Source organism: Leptinotarsa decemlineata, unplaced genomic scaffold (genome assembly GCF_025532065.1).
Source record: "Leptinotarsa decemlineata unplaced genomic scaffold, Ldec_3_MD MMD2_tig00026282_RagTag_RagTag, whole genome shotgun sequence".
Classification (NCBI taxonomy): Eukaryota; Metazoa; Arthropoda; class Insecta; order Coleoptera; family Chrysomelidae; genus Leptinotarsa; species Leptinotarsa decemlineata.
Window position 1 is genome coordinate 11,567,586 of NW_027412668.1, and position 16,503 is coordinate 11,584,088.

General features: G+C 36.2%; 1 protein-coding gene across 3 annotated transcripts in view; it reads left to right on the top strand.

Annotated features, from left to right (window-relative positions):
- The window catches only part of LOC111502379 (uncharacterized), a 46,906-nt gene that overhangs the window by 15,765 nt on the left and 14,638 nt on the right, over positions 1-16,503 (top strand). For 2 of the 3 annotated variants that reach the window (XM_074179816.1, XM_074179815.1), the window contains exons 3-6: positions 764-956; positions 7,748-7,946; positions 8,072-8,181; positions 13,942-14,208. In XM_074179816.1, the coding sequence (XP_074035917.1) occupies positions 764-956; positions 7,748-7,946; positions 8,072-8,181; positions 13,942-14,208 (769 nt within the window). The remainder of the gene's footprint in view (positions 1-763; positions 957-7,747; positions 7,947-8,071; positions 8,182-13,941; positions 14,209-16,503) is intronic. The other variant, XM_074179817.1, reaches the window with a different exon arrangement.

The following is a 16,503-nucleotide window of genomic DNA, read 5'->3' on the forward strand; positions in this document are numbered from 1 at the left end:
TCACGAATTTGAGAGCCTGTTGAAAATACTGGAGCCAAAAATTTACAAACAGAATACAAATTACAGATGTTATACTACACAAGTAGTATTTATACACACTCCACTAGAAAAAGAATAGGAAATTTTTATACCAACAGAGAGCATGTAGGTTGCGACTCTTTGTGTAGTTCTGGTCTGATTGCATTAAATAATTTGCCTAGTCATATAAAAAGCTGGGATTCATTAAATTCATTCAAAAGAAAATGTATTGAATATATTTCAAGTGGTAGTCATCAATAATTTGACTTATTTTCTTGTTTCTTGTTTTTACAATGTGACTTGATTCTATTTTTATATTTTTTGTTTTGTATTTCATAAGTGACTGACTATACTATGAAGAGCTTTATTCGCTAATAAAGAGTGACACTGTCATATCTGTTTTGTTGTCGCCGACCGTTTACAAAAACACAAACAAAACACCGAAACCTTTTGATCTTTCCGCCTGCCGACGGGACATTTCGTTGTTGAAAAAATATTCGCCCGCGACACAAAGTTTTCAAAATGTTTTCTACTTTGACAACTTAAGTTTTTGTTTTGTTGACATCGCCACAGTTGCTGTTTTGTAGTGGTTTTGTCCGTTTGGTGGAAATGTGACTTAATGCTATTAGTGTCTTTGGTTTTACTACATTTTTTCAAAATGTCGTATACTTGCTATTGAACTATTCTCAGACTAGGTTTCCGTTTTAAACGAATACATCTCTTCAATCAGCAATGTTCATTTCAGTAACTACTGTGTGACAAACACGATCAAACCACTGTCACAAGCAGATTTTGGAAAAGTAATGAAGCAGGTCTATCCAAAAGTACGTGCTAGGAGATTGGGCACTAGAGGAAATTCCAGATATTGTTATTCTGGTTTGAGAAGATGTATGAAGCTAAAAACACCCAAACTTCCAGATTTAGCAGATAAACCAATGGTGAGTGAAATATTTTAATTTTAGAATATAATTATTTTTTTACAGTTTATATATTATGCTGTGTAATGTTTCTTATGAATGCTATAAATGAATATGTTTAAACTAAAAAAAAGTTTTGTCTGTATAACTCAATCACTGTAGGAGGAAATAGCTGTTTAGATATAATTTTTCCTCTTTGTATGTGTAAGAAAAATCTGTTGTTAACCTTCACAAACTCCGAAAATGATTTCCATTGTTATTTGTTGAGTTTGTCATTGTTACTATCTTCATTCGGGTTTGAAGGCCGTCGTAGTTTGGAACTGCATCCTAGCGTTTCGCCAGCACGACTCGCTAGCTTCTTCATAGATTCGCTAGCTTCTTCAGAGGTTTATTCATCTTGATCAGGGGTTTCCAAACTACGGCCCGCGGCCAAATCCGGAACGGCAGTGTCATCAATCCGGCCCGCGACAGCCAATGATTTACTGTCATCAATCTGGCCCGCGACAGCCAATGATTACCTAATTGTTGTTACTATTGCTGTGAAAGTTGAAGAAGAAAACACAGAATGATAATTACTCGGTTTTATTTACTTGCACCGACAATACTTTGTAGTTGTGGATCAATTTTACTTGTACCAATTATCAAAAGAGATTTAAGATGCTCATCGGTTAATTGAGATCTGTAAACATTCTTTGTGTACTTCATCTTGGAAAACGTTTTCTTACACAAGTAAGTAGTACCAAAAACAGAAAACAACCCACGAGCAAATTTATGCAAATTATCAAATTGTTCCAGTGGAAGACTCTTATAAAATTCCAACAAAGATGAATTTTGATATTTGTTCTTAAGCTAACACTGCACCGTAAATCAATAATTTCCATTTGGACTTCCGGAGCCAGGGTTTCAATGTCAGAATCAAAAGGGTTTTGAAAAAGCTTAATTTCATTCGCAATGACATCAAAATCTGAAAAACGAGTATCAAAATTTATCTTCAAAGCACTCAAAGTTTCGATTGCAAAATTGACGGAAAATTCAGTCTCTGTAGTGTGGCTGAATATTTCACATGTTTCAAAATGTGTGAAACATTTTTCACGTAATTGCGATTGAAATAGTATTATTTTCTGCCTGAAGGATTTGATATTGGTGTATAAATCAGGGAGAAGCTGATTTTCTCCTTGCAATCTCAAATTCAGTTCGTTCATATGATTTGTCAAATCGACATAGACGGCTAACTTCCACATCCATTCACTATTTTCTAAATCGACAAAAGAGCGCTGCTTCTCATTTAAAAAAATTTCGATCTCTGCTCGAAGTTCAAAAAAGCGCTTAAGGACTTTTCCGCAACTAAGCCAGCGTACGGCAGTATGATATGGTAAATCATTTTCTGCAATCTGTTGAATAAACTCGCGGAATTGTCGGTGATTCAGCCCAGTGGATCTGATGAAGTTAACAACTAATATGACTGGTTTTAGAACTTCAGACATATCCAAACATTTTCCGCACAAGAACTGTTGATGAATGATACAATGTAAGACTAATGGTTTTGAACCACCATCATTTTCTACAGCCTTTGACACAAGTGCAACCACCCCTTTATTTTTACCATACATATTTTTGTCTCCATCAGTTGTTATAGATTTCAAATTTCTCCATCGAAGGTTCTTTTTATTAATGGCATTTTCAACTCCCTTAAAAATATCTGCCCCAGTTGTCGTGCCGTGAATACTATCAATATCAAGAAGTTCTTCATACACTTTATAGCTTTTTCTTCTCCGCAAATAAAAATCAACACCTGAGCAGGATCTGACACATCCGTTGACTCATCCAATGCTAGAGAAAACCACTCATGATGTCCATTTTTGTCAGACAGTTGAGATGATATATTTTCTGCGATGTCTTGCACCCTCCGAGCCACGATGAGCCACAAGAGTTGCAGACTCTTGTTCAGTATTCGCTTTGGTAAACAAAGATTGCTGCGATTTGAGTCCGCGTTTCAAAGCTTCAAATTTTTCCTTCCACAAACTTCCTGTATACTTGGAGTAACTTTGAAGATGTTTCGATTCATAGTGTCGTTTAATGTTATATTCTTTGAGAACAGCTATGGTTTCATTACAAATTAAACATAGCGCCTTATTACTGGACCTCGACACTGTCGATTTTTCGCTTCTTTTCCATACTAACAAATCACACATAAAAACAATAAGTCAAATCATAATACTTTTATTGGCGGGTGTTACTTTATTTCACAATGGACAGTTTCGCTTCCTTCGCCTTTCCTACGCAGACTAACTTGCAGTTGCGCCGCTAGCTTTTTTATATGCAATTATTACTGTCATCTCGAGGTGATCGGAATACACTAGCTAGAACCAGAACTTTCTCGAACCAACGCGCTAATTCCAAATATTTAATTACGCCTAATGCCACCTAGCGGGTAGCTGAAAAAGATAGTACATAGTACCACTACTCGCCACTAGATGTCGTTAAGTGTCACAATACACAATAATAATTGAAATGCCAAAAAGCGTAAGTTTGCTTAGGTCACGCACTTTGCGACTATCCTAGTCTAGAAATATAGTTAAGGGCAGAAATTGGCCCTTGGAACAAACTGAAAAAATCATTATGGCCCGAAGACTTCAAAGTTTGGAGACCCCTGATCTTGATGATTCACCGGTGACTGCTGATTTCTGTTTAAAATCCTTTTTTTAAATCTGTTTTTCCGTTAATCTGCTGTCGCCCCCATACCAACGACAACTCTCAGAAGTTGACAAACTTGTGCGAGCTAAGGACTAAGGAGGTCTTACCTTTTAACGTGTGATTCCTAACACGGTTGCAGAATCATCCCAGCTTCAACCAGATAAATTCTATCGAGAAAAATATCTGGTCGAGGCAGGCATCGAACCCACGACCTTCCGATCGGGAGTCGGGCGAACTACCACCGCGGCCAATTCCACAACAGTTGTAGGTTGTATTTATGTTGACTCAGGGTAGTCTGCCTCTCTTGTTGATGCCTTGCTATTGGCCGAAGTTTTATTACCTGTTAGTGACGTAACATTGCATTGCACTGTTGCTACTTTAGCATCTTCCAGTATGGGATTCCAAATCCGGTTAAGGGTAACAACCTCCTCCGGAATAATACAACAGAAAGTCCTACCAAAAAAGTTTTGATTATTATTTCATGCATATAATGGTTCAGGTTAGTATGTTTTGTTCTTCAACATAAATTAGGCCTGTTGCAGAACAGAGCTTGTTAGCAGCAATTTTTAGTCACTCAGTTGACAATGTCCTGTTAAGAGGTTCTGAAGCTGTTGAAAACTTTGTTTGGCAGCCAATCACTTTCTTCTGGTACTTTAGTTCAGTTACATGTTTTTGGTTGTCCATATAAAAAATAACTGCTTTCCCCCTATGAAAGGCAACCCTCAAAAATTGAATTTTGTACAAGCTAAGAATTAAGGAAGTCTTACCTTTCAGGATGTGATCTTTAGCATCAGAACCTCTTTATAATGACGTAGAACAATCTGTTTTTCATCAGATGTGTTATCTATTTTTCAACCATATTCAAGTTGATGCCGACAAATATATGTTAATGCATTTTAAAAAATTTTTTGACACTTTTGATAAGGAAATCAAAAATAAATTGTTTCATTAAAACGTTCCGATATAATAGAGTTTTTAGTTGGATATTATATACAGGCCGTTTTTTGTTAGCTGATACCACTATCTCGAAAACGGTAAACCCTACAAAGTCGACCAAATCGGAAAAAAGTTTCCTATTTTGGGGAACTAGAACAATCTCTTTTCAGGTCGAGAATATCTGTGGTTGTTTTTCAAATTAAAGTTGTAGAATTTCGTGTTCTCATTAAACCAATTTGCAAGAAGTTTCTTTCATTACATTTCATCATCAACTTTGTTTTTTCCAATACGGACCTCCGGGAGAAGGAAATATTAAGAGCAAATAGTTGTTGGTTCACAGATGGATCAAAAAAACCTTCAGGTTCTGGTGCAGGTGTTTTCAGTCGCAGACCCAGGACAGAGATATCAACCTGCCTAGGAATCTATGCGACTGTATTTCAAGCGGAAATTTACGCTATTCAATTGTGTGCGGAGAGATTGGAAGAATTCACCCTCATACACAAGTCAATAAAAATATTCTCAGACAGTCAAGCGGCGTTGGAAGCTCTCAGCTCCTACGGAGCAACGTCTTAATTGGTAGCAATTGCCAAAAACGATTCTCCTCGATAGGGAAGACTTAACAGATCTGGTAGGATTCCTGGCCATACTGGCCTGGAAGGCAATGAGGCTGCAAAGGAGGGTGCTACAAGCAGCTTCATCGGACAAGAACCTGTTATTGGCATCCCTTTAGGCTTTGTCAAACAAATATTAAACACCTGGATGGTAAGAAGATTTATGGACTTCTGGCAGAATCTTCCAGGATTGGCTCACTCCAAGGCGTTTATTCACCCTTCGAAGCTTGATACCAAACAGTTATTGGACTACAGTAGGAATGCACTACGACGTCTAACAGGCCTTCTTACAGGTCACTGTTATTTGAATCATTATATGCATAGACTCGGACTGTCGGAAGACAGTGTGTGTCGCCTCTGTTTGGAAAATTATGAAACAGCAGAGCACATACTTTGTGCCTGCCCCGCTGGGGACCGAATCAGGTACGGCAGAGCCGTACTCTTACCATCTGACCTGAAAGATCACTCACCATACAAACGAATCGGCTTCGTTAAGAAGCTGGGTTTATTTGGTCGAGTGTGAATAGATGTGAACCACAGTAAACCCTTGCGGGTTGCGGTGGAGGGTCGAATATACCCACTCACTTTGGACCTAACCGAATAACAAATTCAGCTATGTATTACAATGCAGGTCCGTATTTAACCGACAGTATAGATCTTATACCCCGTTTCCGAGATAGCAATTGTGGGATCAGCTGAAAAAACGTGCTATTTATATGACAACATGTTGGAAAAACCGCTTGTTTTATCAATCGTTCTCCTATCTGTCTATTAATCTTTCAACACTTTGTTCAAGTATCATCTACAAGTTTCATATCTGATGACTGTTCACGTGTTCACTGTACCTTTATTATGATTTCACGTCATTCTTTGAGTACTATGACTGACGTATTCATAAATCTGATGATTTTTAGGGTAATTTAGTAGTTCAATTGATGTTATTATGTGATGGAAATTCAATTCTTCCATTGTTTGAGAACCTTTAAAAATAATCTAAGAAAGAAAAGATTCAGGATTTTTACTAAACTTTATTGTTATCGAGTATAAATAAAACCGTTTAAAAACCAAATGAAGCAAACCTGTCGAATATAATTGAATGTCCAGCGTGGTATTAACCGGGGAAGTAGTTGTTTATCGACAGGCATTTACCAGAAGCTACTGTATAGGTACGTTGGGAGAGATGAATGCTTAAGATTTTATTTCGAATTTTTTATTTTCTTAAATATTTCACAATATCATTAGTGTCCGACCGAAAGTTCGGTTTCGGTTGAGTTTCGGCAAAAAAATAGGTTTCGGTTTAGTTTCGGTTTCGGCGGCAAACCTGCCGAAACTACGACCGAAACCGAAACTGCATTCGGGAGTTCCCGCGCTGTGATCGGCCATGTTCGGCTCGTTAAATTTCATGCAAGTGATATTAGGTAAAAACTCAAATAAGTAATTTTATGTTTAATATTTTTGAAAACCCATCAATAATATTCAAAAAAAGGATCTGCTCCTACTCAAATGAACACCTCACCTATTTTAAGTATTTTTAAGATGTCATTAATCTTTTTTCTTAAATAAGGGTTTTTTATGTTGATTATCAATAAGTGAAAATGCCGAAGACTGCATAACGTTGTGATTTAAAGATAAACAAATAAAGGCTAACTGAATAAAATAACCTTTTCTTTATTTTTCCCTTAAAACAATCCTTGTAAGGAAGTTTCGGTTTCGGTCGTAAAAACCAGTTTCGGTCGGACACTAAATATCATTAGTAATTTAGTATCTTTTTTGTTCACTATAAAATTTTCTAGAGAAAAGGTGAATTTTTTTGTTATAAGTCTTGCTTTCATTAAAATCATAATATCCAAGTGTTTTCACAATATATAATTTTTATCAGAAGTTTGCTACACATTCTGAAAAAGAAAGTGTGTATATAAAGATATATATCCGTGGTTGCCCCATTTTACAAATATTTTTCATTTTCAAATATGGAAAAGGGACTCTGATGTGACACATCTGAACCTCTCAAAGTCACTAATGCTATAATTTCTTCATGCACGTTGGAAATCTACTTCGTAATATGTCAAATCTATTTTTCGGATTTGTCGGCTGTATTCTGCAGTTTTCATATCTGGCATTTCGTCTACTACTGCGGTAGACATTATCAAAGGCAATACAGTGTCCTTGATTCTTCGGTTTCACCCCATTGGTGGTGGGCGTGGCTTCGTTCCTATTCGTTGAATTCAACGACCTATTCTGAGTGCAATTTAGTACAGGTAGCCAGGCTTTATTGATGCTAATACCCTAGCTCTGAGTTCTATTGAGCACTTGGGTCACTTTTAAGTGCCTGTACTGATTTGTCAGTATGCTCCAGATGACAACTTCTCTTGATTTCAGAGGGCCGAGTACTTATTTTTGTTGACTGATCGACAGCTAATCCCAGTGTTGCTAAAGACCTTAGACTTTCCCTAATGGTTCTAAGTGTTTAGTATAAATTTCACATGTAAACTCGGAACAGTTTCAATTAGTTCATATTTTTGTTTATTATTCAGTTCATTTGCAAGAACTCAATTCGTTTTTTGTTTTCAGTCAACGGAGGCTCCATTCACTCAAACAAGTTTAACATCCGCAGCATGGTTGATTGTGAAAGAATGGTCGGAACAGCAGCTGAATCAGAAATTTGATTCTATCCAAGCTCTAGCTTATCATTTGATAATGAACCACGCTGTTGGCACAGGTTCTGAAGCTGCCTCAAAAATTGCTTCTGTCAGTGAATCTTCACTCAAAGGTATAAATCGAATGTAAATAATGTGTAAAAATTCCATTAGTCGTCATGAAAGACTTTTTCAACATATTCGGTAACACACATGGTCGAATGTTTTCGTTTTGTTGCATCTTAGTTTTGTGTTACAGGTGAGGAAGGAAATTACAAAAATTGTAGTAAGCATAGGGAAATGCAACTGCAGCTTCAAAGGAAAATTCAACAAAAAAATGAAGGGAAGGAAAGGAAAAGAAAAATGCAGGTAGGTTACCACTGTAACTTTAACAAAAAATTTCCTATTTGATTGTTTTTAATTATGTATGTTTTACAAAGTGATCGTGAGAAATTTTTATCTGAGTATTTGGAAAAAAATATCAGTTGTGACAATTAACATTATTATTGCACGGGGTTTTTTCAATTATATTGAAGGCTTTGGTTAATCTAAGAACCTGGATGGCTCAGGATGTGGAGTGTACTTCAGATCGTTAAGCCTAAGGATTAAGTGGGGAATGAAAAAAAATACCAGCGTGGTCCAAACAGAACTGGCTGGTATCTCAATCGCCACAAAATAAATAACCAGGAAAGGAATTTTTGGCAAAAACATAACAATCTGCACTGACAGCAGACAAGCCCTATTAGCCTTGAACAGGGCTAGTACTAGAGTGCCACCAAGATTTAGCCAAAGCCTTGGTTGATAATAACATTATCTTGAGGTGGGTTAAAGGGCACGACATGAGTAAAGGACTCTTTAGCCAAGGAAGCGGCTGGACTAAGAATTTAAGGACCCAGTGGCACCTAAGGCCTGATGACTTCGACAATTGCGGAAGTAGCCAAATATTACACCCATGCTCAATCCCTAAAGAGATAGGATGAAATCAAAGGATGCAATCTTATCAGGATCACCCTGGGCGACCCTGGGAAGCTGACGCCAAAGAAATATCTGGCGATGACCAGAAAACATCTACGCTTAACAGTAGGATTTCTGACTGGCCACTGTCAATTAAGGAAACACCTCCATAATATGGAGCTAGTAGACACACCTTTATAAGTCAATAAGAGACTGTGTGTTCGGCGAGTCTTGGCCTACACCTGCTGATATAAAGGAGATGTCTACCAGTGACCTGTCCACCTTCCTGGAAAGGACAGGATGGACGATGACCTAGCAGGACAACCCTCGGGAGGATGTACAATGGGTCACATGTGGCCTAAGTGCTGTGGGCTTAAACTCACCCTCCCTACTCTACAGATACAGATCTAAGAACCTGACTTTCACTTTTCTCAGATCAAGCGGGTTGAAGTTGGAAACCAAGGGATAAAACATGATCTGCCAGTATGTTGTCTTAAACCTTTGGACCTGTCGTGAGGGCTTGAGATTTTTAAGCATTTGCTCTTAGCATGTCCGACATATACAACCACCATTAATAGTGTTATAGTACCATCTGTGGTACTCCCACGGATTTGATAAGACCCCAGTATTGCCTCACACTCCAGGAGAATTTTTTTGTGGAAACCGGTGCCAAATTTAATGGAACTACTCATCTTCAAGGAGATACAAGCTAGTAAGCTTGAAACCATGAAAGTGAGACAATATTCGTTGTGGAGTTAATCACTAGGGGTGAAGCGAATATTGTTACACGAGTTCTAGGTAATATGACGCCTTCGCTACTCTCTGAACTCAAAATCGTACCAGCTTTCCTTAAGATGGCAGAAATCTTAGCTGGACAATTGCAGAAAGCTGTCATTCTCTGTTCATTTTATCTTCTCAGGCACATGGTTCTCAGACTCAATGGTCACTCTTTCAACAGTTCTGAGAAGTTTTCATTGATTAATGATGGTGGTACTTTTCCGAATGAGCCGGAGCTTTGGGCCCAGTGGCCGACTAGCAACCGATTTTTACGTAATACAAATAGGCCTTGAGAAAGTATGTCGAAGTAAGGTGAAATTCAGCTTATGCTGTTTTACAATTCAACCTCCTGAAAATAAAATATAATTGAATAATTGAAAATTACAATTAGAAAACAAATACAATATACAACACAATAAAGATATTAAATAGGTATAATAGAACATTTCGAGAACATTTTTCTAGTCCAAGAAAATCTAACATTGATTTTAAATACATTTCTAGTTTCTTTTTAAAATAAAAATAGCATAGTGCCATGAGTCAGTTACATCCTTTGATAGAATTATAAATAAAACTACTTGTGAATAGAAAAGAGGTTAGATTAGGTCAAAAGTGAGTGGGCCTATTCGACCCTCCACCGCAACCCGCGAGGGTTTATTGTGACTCATACCTATTCATTCTCGACCAAATAAACCCAGCTTCTTAACGAAGCCAATTTTTGTATAATGAACATAACCCGGTCAGGAGTGCAAGATTTATTTTGGGATGTTGCATATCTCCTTAGTAGATAATCTGTTTTTTTTTTTGTGAAAATTGTATGAACTGTCACAAAAGGCTGAAGGGAAAAAATGTTGTTTAGTCTCAACCAGTCAGATGTGCTTAATTTTTCTAGTATGTTGAATTTATTATCTCCAATGACAAGAAAATGCAGTTATTCTTCATTTTTTTAAGATGTCATGCGTCAGCTTGTATCGTTGTAAGGTCATAAATACAATCACAATATGATATTTTTACCATAATAAATGTGTCGCACACCTTCAGTTTTAGTTTAGATGGCGTTGTATCTCCATTTTGATACATTTATGCAAAATTTTGTGAGATAATGTTGACGTATTTATGAAATCAGGGTTCAGATTCAAGCCAAATTCCCATATTTTTTCTTTCTTCACTTCGTAAATTTTCCACTTACAATATTCATGTTAGTTTCTGTTCACTTTGATTAGAAGCTCTATGTTTCTTTATTTTTCCCTTATAATTAACTCCTTTTGTTCAATAATAGTTTTCAAAAATTTTATTTTGTTTTCAGGCTCTTGATGCCAGGTACACTTATTTTAAACTATTTTCGTTTAGTCATAATTTTATTCATCGAGAAAGTAATACAAATAATGAAACCACAACGAAAATTAATTGTCGCTCCGGGGCGACTTCATTGATATATTGAAGTGTTCATCTATTTCGAACCTTCGTAAGAGTTTGGTGCTTACGTCAGAGGTTGAGTCATGTTTGAAAATCATCAGGGTTATATTAGATTGACTGGTGCCTCAGCTATACTTGTTTTCTTATAATAGTAAGTTAGTTTGGCGCATGTTTCGCAATACAGTTGATCATCACCCATTAAAATTTCCATTTTCAGATGATTTAACAATAAGCTTTGCAAGGACTGGCTATAAGTCAAATTTTGTCTATTCTCTACTATAAATTCCCAAAATGACATATCGAAAACGGAATTTTTCACAACCATGGAAATTCGAAAATACTTCAATCTTCAATATCTTCTATAATAAATTGATTCGAATTTCAATAAATTTATCACACCTGATTATCTGTTGGTTAGCTTTGAACATGACCACAACTCATTTTAAAACCTTATTTTAACCCATTAACGCCTAGCGTTACCGTATGGTCTCAAGTGTTTAAGCTTCCTGTAAAGGGTGGCTGCGGCTCTATTTTTTGTCCGGTTGGAGAGATGGCGCCGTCAGTCTCTTAAAAATAGTTCAACGTGTTGATTAGTTCATAACAGGTATAGACGACATTTGTACCACGCACGTGTGCGTGTAATATATTTAGGTGTTTTTGCTATTGCGTAAAAGTGCTATGGAGCCAAACTTTGTGTAAGTATATAGTTCGAGTTTTTTTTTATAAAACTGTTTCTAACTTTATTAGCTAATGAGAAGAAATATCAAATATTGTATTAGTTATTTTTCCATCGAAATTTGAGTTATGTTACATTAGCTACAGATGTATATATCAGCCTGTTTATGCTAGGCAGTTATACTAGCAATTTTTTTCTAATTGTTTTTTTTTGTTATAGAAAGGGTTTCTCACTTCAAGATGCCCTAGAGATAGCCTATAGTGATAATATAGACGAAATATTCATTGAACAACCCGATCCGGACGTTTTGACAGACGTAGACTCCGGGAATGAAGATGGTAGTGGATTTATTGACAATTTATCTGGCAGACAACTTAGAGCTCAAGCTGAAATAAAACTCCTAGACAACACCAGAGTTGGTGGGTGCAGTTCTGATGATGTGTCGCGAAGTCTTGGACCACTTCATGCTTCACCAAAACATAGGTCTCCTTCGTCATCACAAAACACAAATTACTGTTGATGTAGAGGACTTTGACTGGGTCCAAGGCGATTTGCAATTAAATCACCAAATTTTTCCAGCATGTGACTTCAAGCCATATCAACATTTAAGTCCTGTGGAATTATTAGAATTGTTTATCGATGACGACATCATACAAATGATGATCGAGGAAACGTCTAGGTATGCCTTATTCAAAAACTATCCCGATCCCAAAGTATCTGTAGAAGAAATGAAATGCTACATTGGCATACTTATTAATAGTGTATATAATGATTTACCAGGAAAAAGGTTTTACTGGGACTCGAATAATGACATGAGAAATGAACTGATTTACATGTCTATGCGCAGGAACTGATTTTTGCAAATTTCACGTTTTATTCGATAATAATAAAAAACCAGAGCTGTCTGATAAAGTGTGGACAAGATTAAGGAAAAATTTTTAGCTTATTTTGAGCCTGAAGAGCATCTATGTTATGACGAATCTATGATTCGATATTTTGGAAAACAGAGCTGCAGCAGTTTATCCGAGGTAAACCAGTTCGTTTCGGCTATAAAATGTGGTGTATGAATACGGCTTCTGGTTACCTCATCAACTTTGAAATGTATCAGGGAAATAACCCCAGCCGCTCCCCTGAATATGAATTATTATTCGGTAAAGCATCAGCGCCCATGCTGAAAATGTTAGAAGAAATAGAAAGAGTAAAAGGTTTCCAACCATATAAACTCTATTTCGACAACTTATTTACAGGCGTAAAAATCCTTAAATATTTAAGAGATAAAGGGTATCAAGGTACTGGAATTGTGTGTGAAAATAGCTTGCCTAAGGGATACTCTCCTACAGGAAAAAAAACATTTGAGGAAAAACCGAGAGGTACTATCGAATCTATTATCGATAAGGGAAATGGGATTTCATATGTTCGCTGGGCTGATAATGGAGTTGTCACTCTGGCATCAACATGTTTTGGAGTACAACAAATGGGATCTGTGCGTCGATATTCAAGTATCGAGAGAAAAAATAGTTCAATTGCCTCGGCCATTTGTGATTGGAACTTATAATTCTTATATGGGTGGCGTTGACCTTATGGATGCATGAGAATATATCAAGATACCGCATTGGTATGAGGGGTAAAAAGTGGTGGAGGAGCATATATACGTGCCTAATGGATACCTGTGTGCAGAATGCTTGGCAACTCCACAAGAAATCTGGAGGGACTCTTCCGCAACTGGAGTTTAGAAGGGAAATTGCGAAATTTTATTTGAACTCTTTCGGAATTCCACCAAAAGGTCCTGGTAAAGTTTCCACATGTTCAAGCTCAGTTTCCTTGAACAGGGTATCTGATGATATGCGTTATGATAAAAGGGATCATTTGGTTATTCGAGTTCCCCAAAAGAAACGGCGACGTTGTGCCGGAGAGGGCTGTTCCGCAGTGGGTAGAACAGTGTGCAAAAAATGCGAAGTGGGTGTTTGTATTGATTGTTTTTATATATTTCATAGAAGTAGATGTTAGGCTAAAATAATAGTTTTTGTTTTTTACTTAAAATAAATGACACTTAATAATTGTTTGTATTTTTTCATGAAGTGTTATAAATTAGTTAAACTGCCTAGTGTCACCATATGGTCACATTTAATTTTGGCTACAGTAATAAAAATAAAAATATAAATTGCTGTTAATCCTTACATTGCACCCTAAAAACCTAAAAAAATAATCATTTAATACTTTTCTACCAAAAAATAATTAACCAGGCGTTAATGGGTTAAAAATCGTTAAGAAATAATTGTACACAAATGAACTGTAATTTTGATCAGTCGCCAAAGTCGGAACAAAAACCCAGCGTCAAGAAGACGCGTTCGCAAAGCGTCCCTGCCCCGACGGCCCTCTCGCCGACCATGAACAGCGCCAGCGGACTGATCAGCGGAGAGTGCAGCACGGCCAGCAGCAGTACCAGTACGAGTCCCACTCAGGGAAAAACTATCTGTGATAAATCACTAGATTTCACTCAAGTACCAGCGTTACCTGACTTCAATAGTTTCCAGAAGCCGGCGGCAGAAGGGGCTCTAGGCGGTGGCAGGCAGGTCAGTTGAAGCGAAGAGCGTGAGTGATTTTTCATTTCAGCTATTTTGACAGTTGTTCTAATTTTTATGGCTGTCTTTTTTTGATGTTTGTTTGAATATTGTGTGAAACAAGTATAGGGTGTAAGAGATCTGAAATCCATTATTGGAAATATATACCCTCATCTAATTTGTGATATTGATGACTTATTCATTTTGTGGAAATTCATCTTCAATTAAATGATATAGATATAGAAATAAAATACTTTGTCTAATTTCCACTTACTTGATGTATTTATATTAATATGACCAAGGCTTCGGTTTTTACACCATTCTCAAGTATTCTAGCACTACTGACCTAAGAGAAAGCGTTGTCATGTTTATAAATTCAAAGGTGGAGACCTACACAAATCTGTTTGTTCGTTAAGGGTTCTATATTTTGAGTTTTTAATTAATTTATTGATTTCCATGGCTTCAAACAAATTCATTTTCCTTCCTTTACTAGATGTATGTAAGATTTTGGGGTTTTCCTTACTTATTTTGTGGTTTGTTTCTTGTAGATGTTCGTACATAGAAGATTTTTTGTCTAAACCGACGTGTTCACGGACTCTTACTTCGAAATTTCTACCGGTCTGGCCTGTATATACTGCAGAGCATGTAGTTGGTATTAATGAATGTAGGTATATATCTTATTACCTATTCCGATATTTCTCTTGGGTCAGTAGTGTTAGAATACTTGAGAATGGTGTAAAAACCGAAACCTTGGTCATATTAATATCAATACATTAAGTAAGTGGAAATTAGACAAATTATTTTATTTCTATATCTATATAATTTAATTGATACCCTCATCTTTTATGAAAAATGAGAAATGAAACTTTCTATGTTTTTTTCCCACTTTAATTTGTAACTACATTTTCGAACTAATACAAGTTTGAAATGTCCTTATAGGACGAAACTGCAATAATGTTAGTTACAAATAAAATTGGTAAAAAAATAGCAAGTTTAATTTCTCATCAACTCAAAATTTATGCATGAATACTTTATTCTGAAGTGAAATTGACAGATGAAACTTTCAAGATGGCGTCTGAGCGCCACCTGGGGGAAAAAATTAAATAGAAAGGGGGGGGGTCTTATGACATATCATTTTGAAGGTCCTGACGAATACTTCACAACCCTAGAATATGAAGTCAATATCTTCAACTACTACAAAATGGCGGAACTTTTAATAATTGCCTGAATACATTGACATTTAACTACGTATTATGAGGTAAGAAGCTTGAAGTCAGTTCAGAAGATGCTCAAAATGGTTGCCTTGAACTTCTTAACATATTTTTTTTTTTTTTATTAAAATTATAACAACAGCGTACAGTTCAACATAGTTAAGACATTATATATATAAAATATGTTGTTATTCTCCCTAATCAGCAAAAATGCTGGTCTCGGGATTCACAAACATTCAACATGACAAGTGAAACATAAAAACTAGACAACCACTACTAAGCTCATAGTATCAAAGTATCAGACATGTGCTTCGAGGCTCAGATGTTCTTTTAAACTATTGATTAATGAACTATAGCCCGGCAACTCACGTGTATGGACAGGTAATTCATTGAAGACTTCAATAGCCTGTGTAAAAGGATTGTATAATCCTTTGTTCGTTCTTACCATGCTCAGGTGTAGGTCATTTCTACCCCTTGTATTATACTCATAAAACTGGTTGTTGACTAGTAGATCGTTGTTGCTTTCGATTCTTTTGTTTTTTATTTTATATATGTTCTTGCATTGCTCAAGTTTAAGTAGATATTTAATTGAGTGTAGTTCAGTCTGTGAGAATAAATCATTTGTGTGGGTTCGAAATGGAATTTGAAATAAAATTTTTATTGATTTATTTTGTAGCGTTTGAATTTTTTTGAAATTAGTAATGCCACAATTACCCCATATGATTAACAGATACCTAAGATTCGCCAATATATATGCATTGTAAACCAAGTATCTATTACTGAAACTCAAGTAACAGGAACACCTATATAGAGCTCCTAACATTGGTACAATTTTATCATTAATATGTTCTATGTGTCCTGATCAGTTCAACTCATCGTCTATTATGAGTCCCAAATACTTGGTTTTTGCAACATTCATTAAGGGTAAGTTATTTATTCTTAATTCAATATTTCCACAAATTCTATTTTTTTGTTTAAATAGCATGTAAACGCTTTTTGCAGAGTTCACCTTAAGGTTATTATGTGCAAGCCAATTTGAGTATTTAGAGAGATCTTCATTAGCTGTGTTCTCCAGTAAATGTAAATTATATCCGTG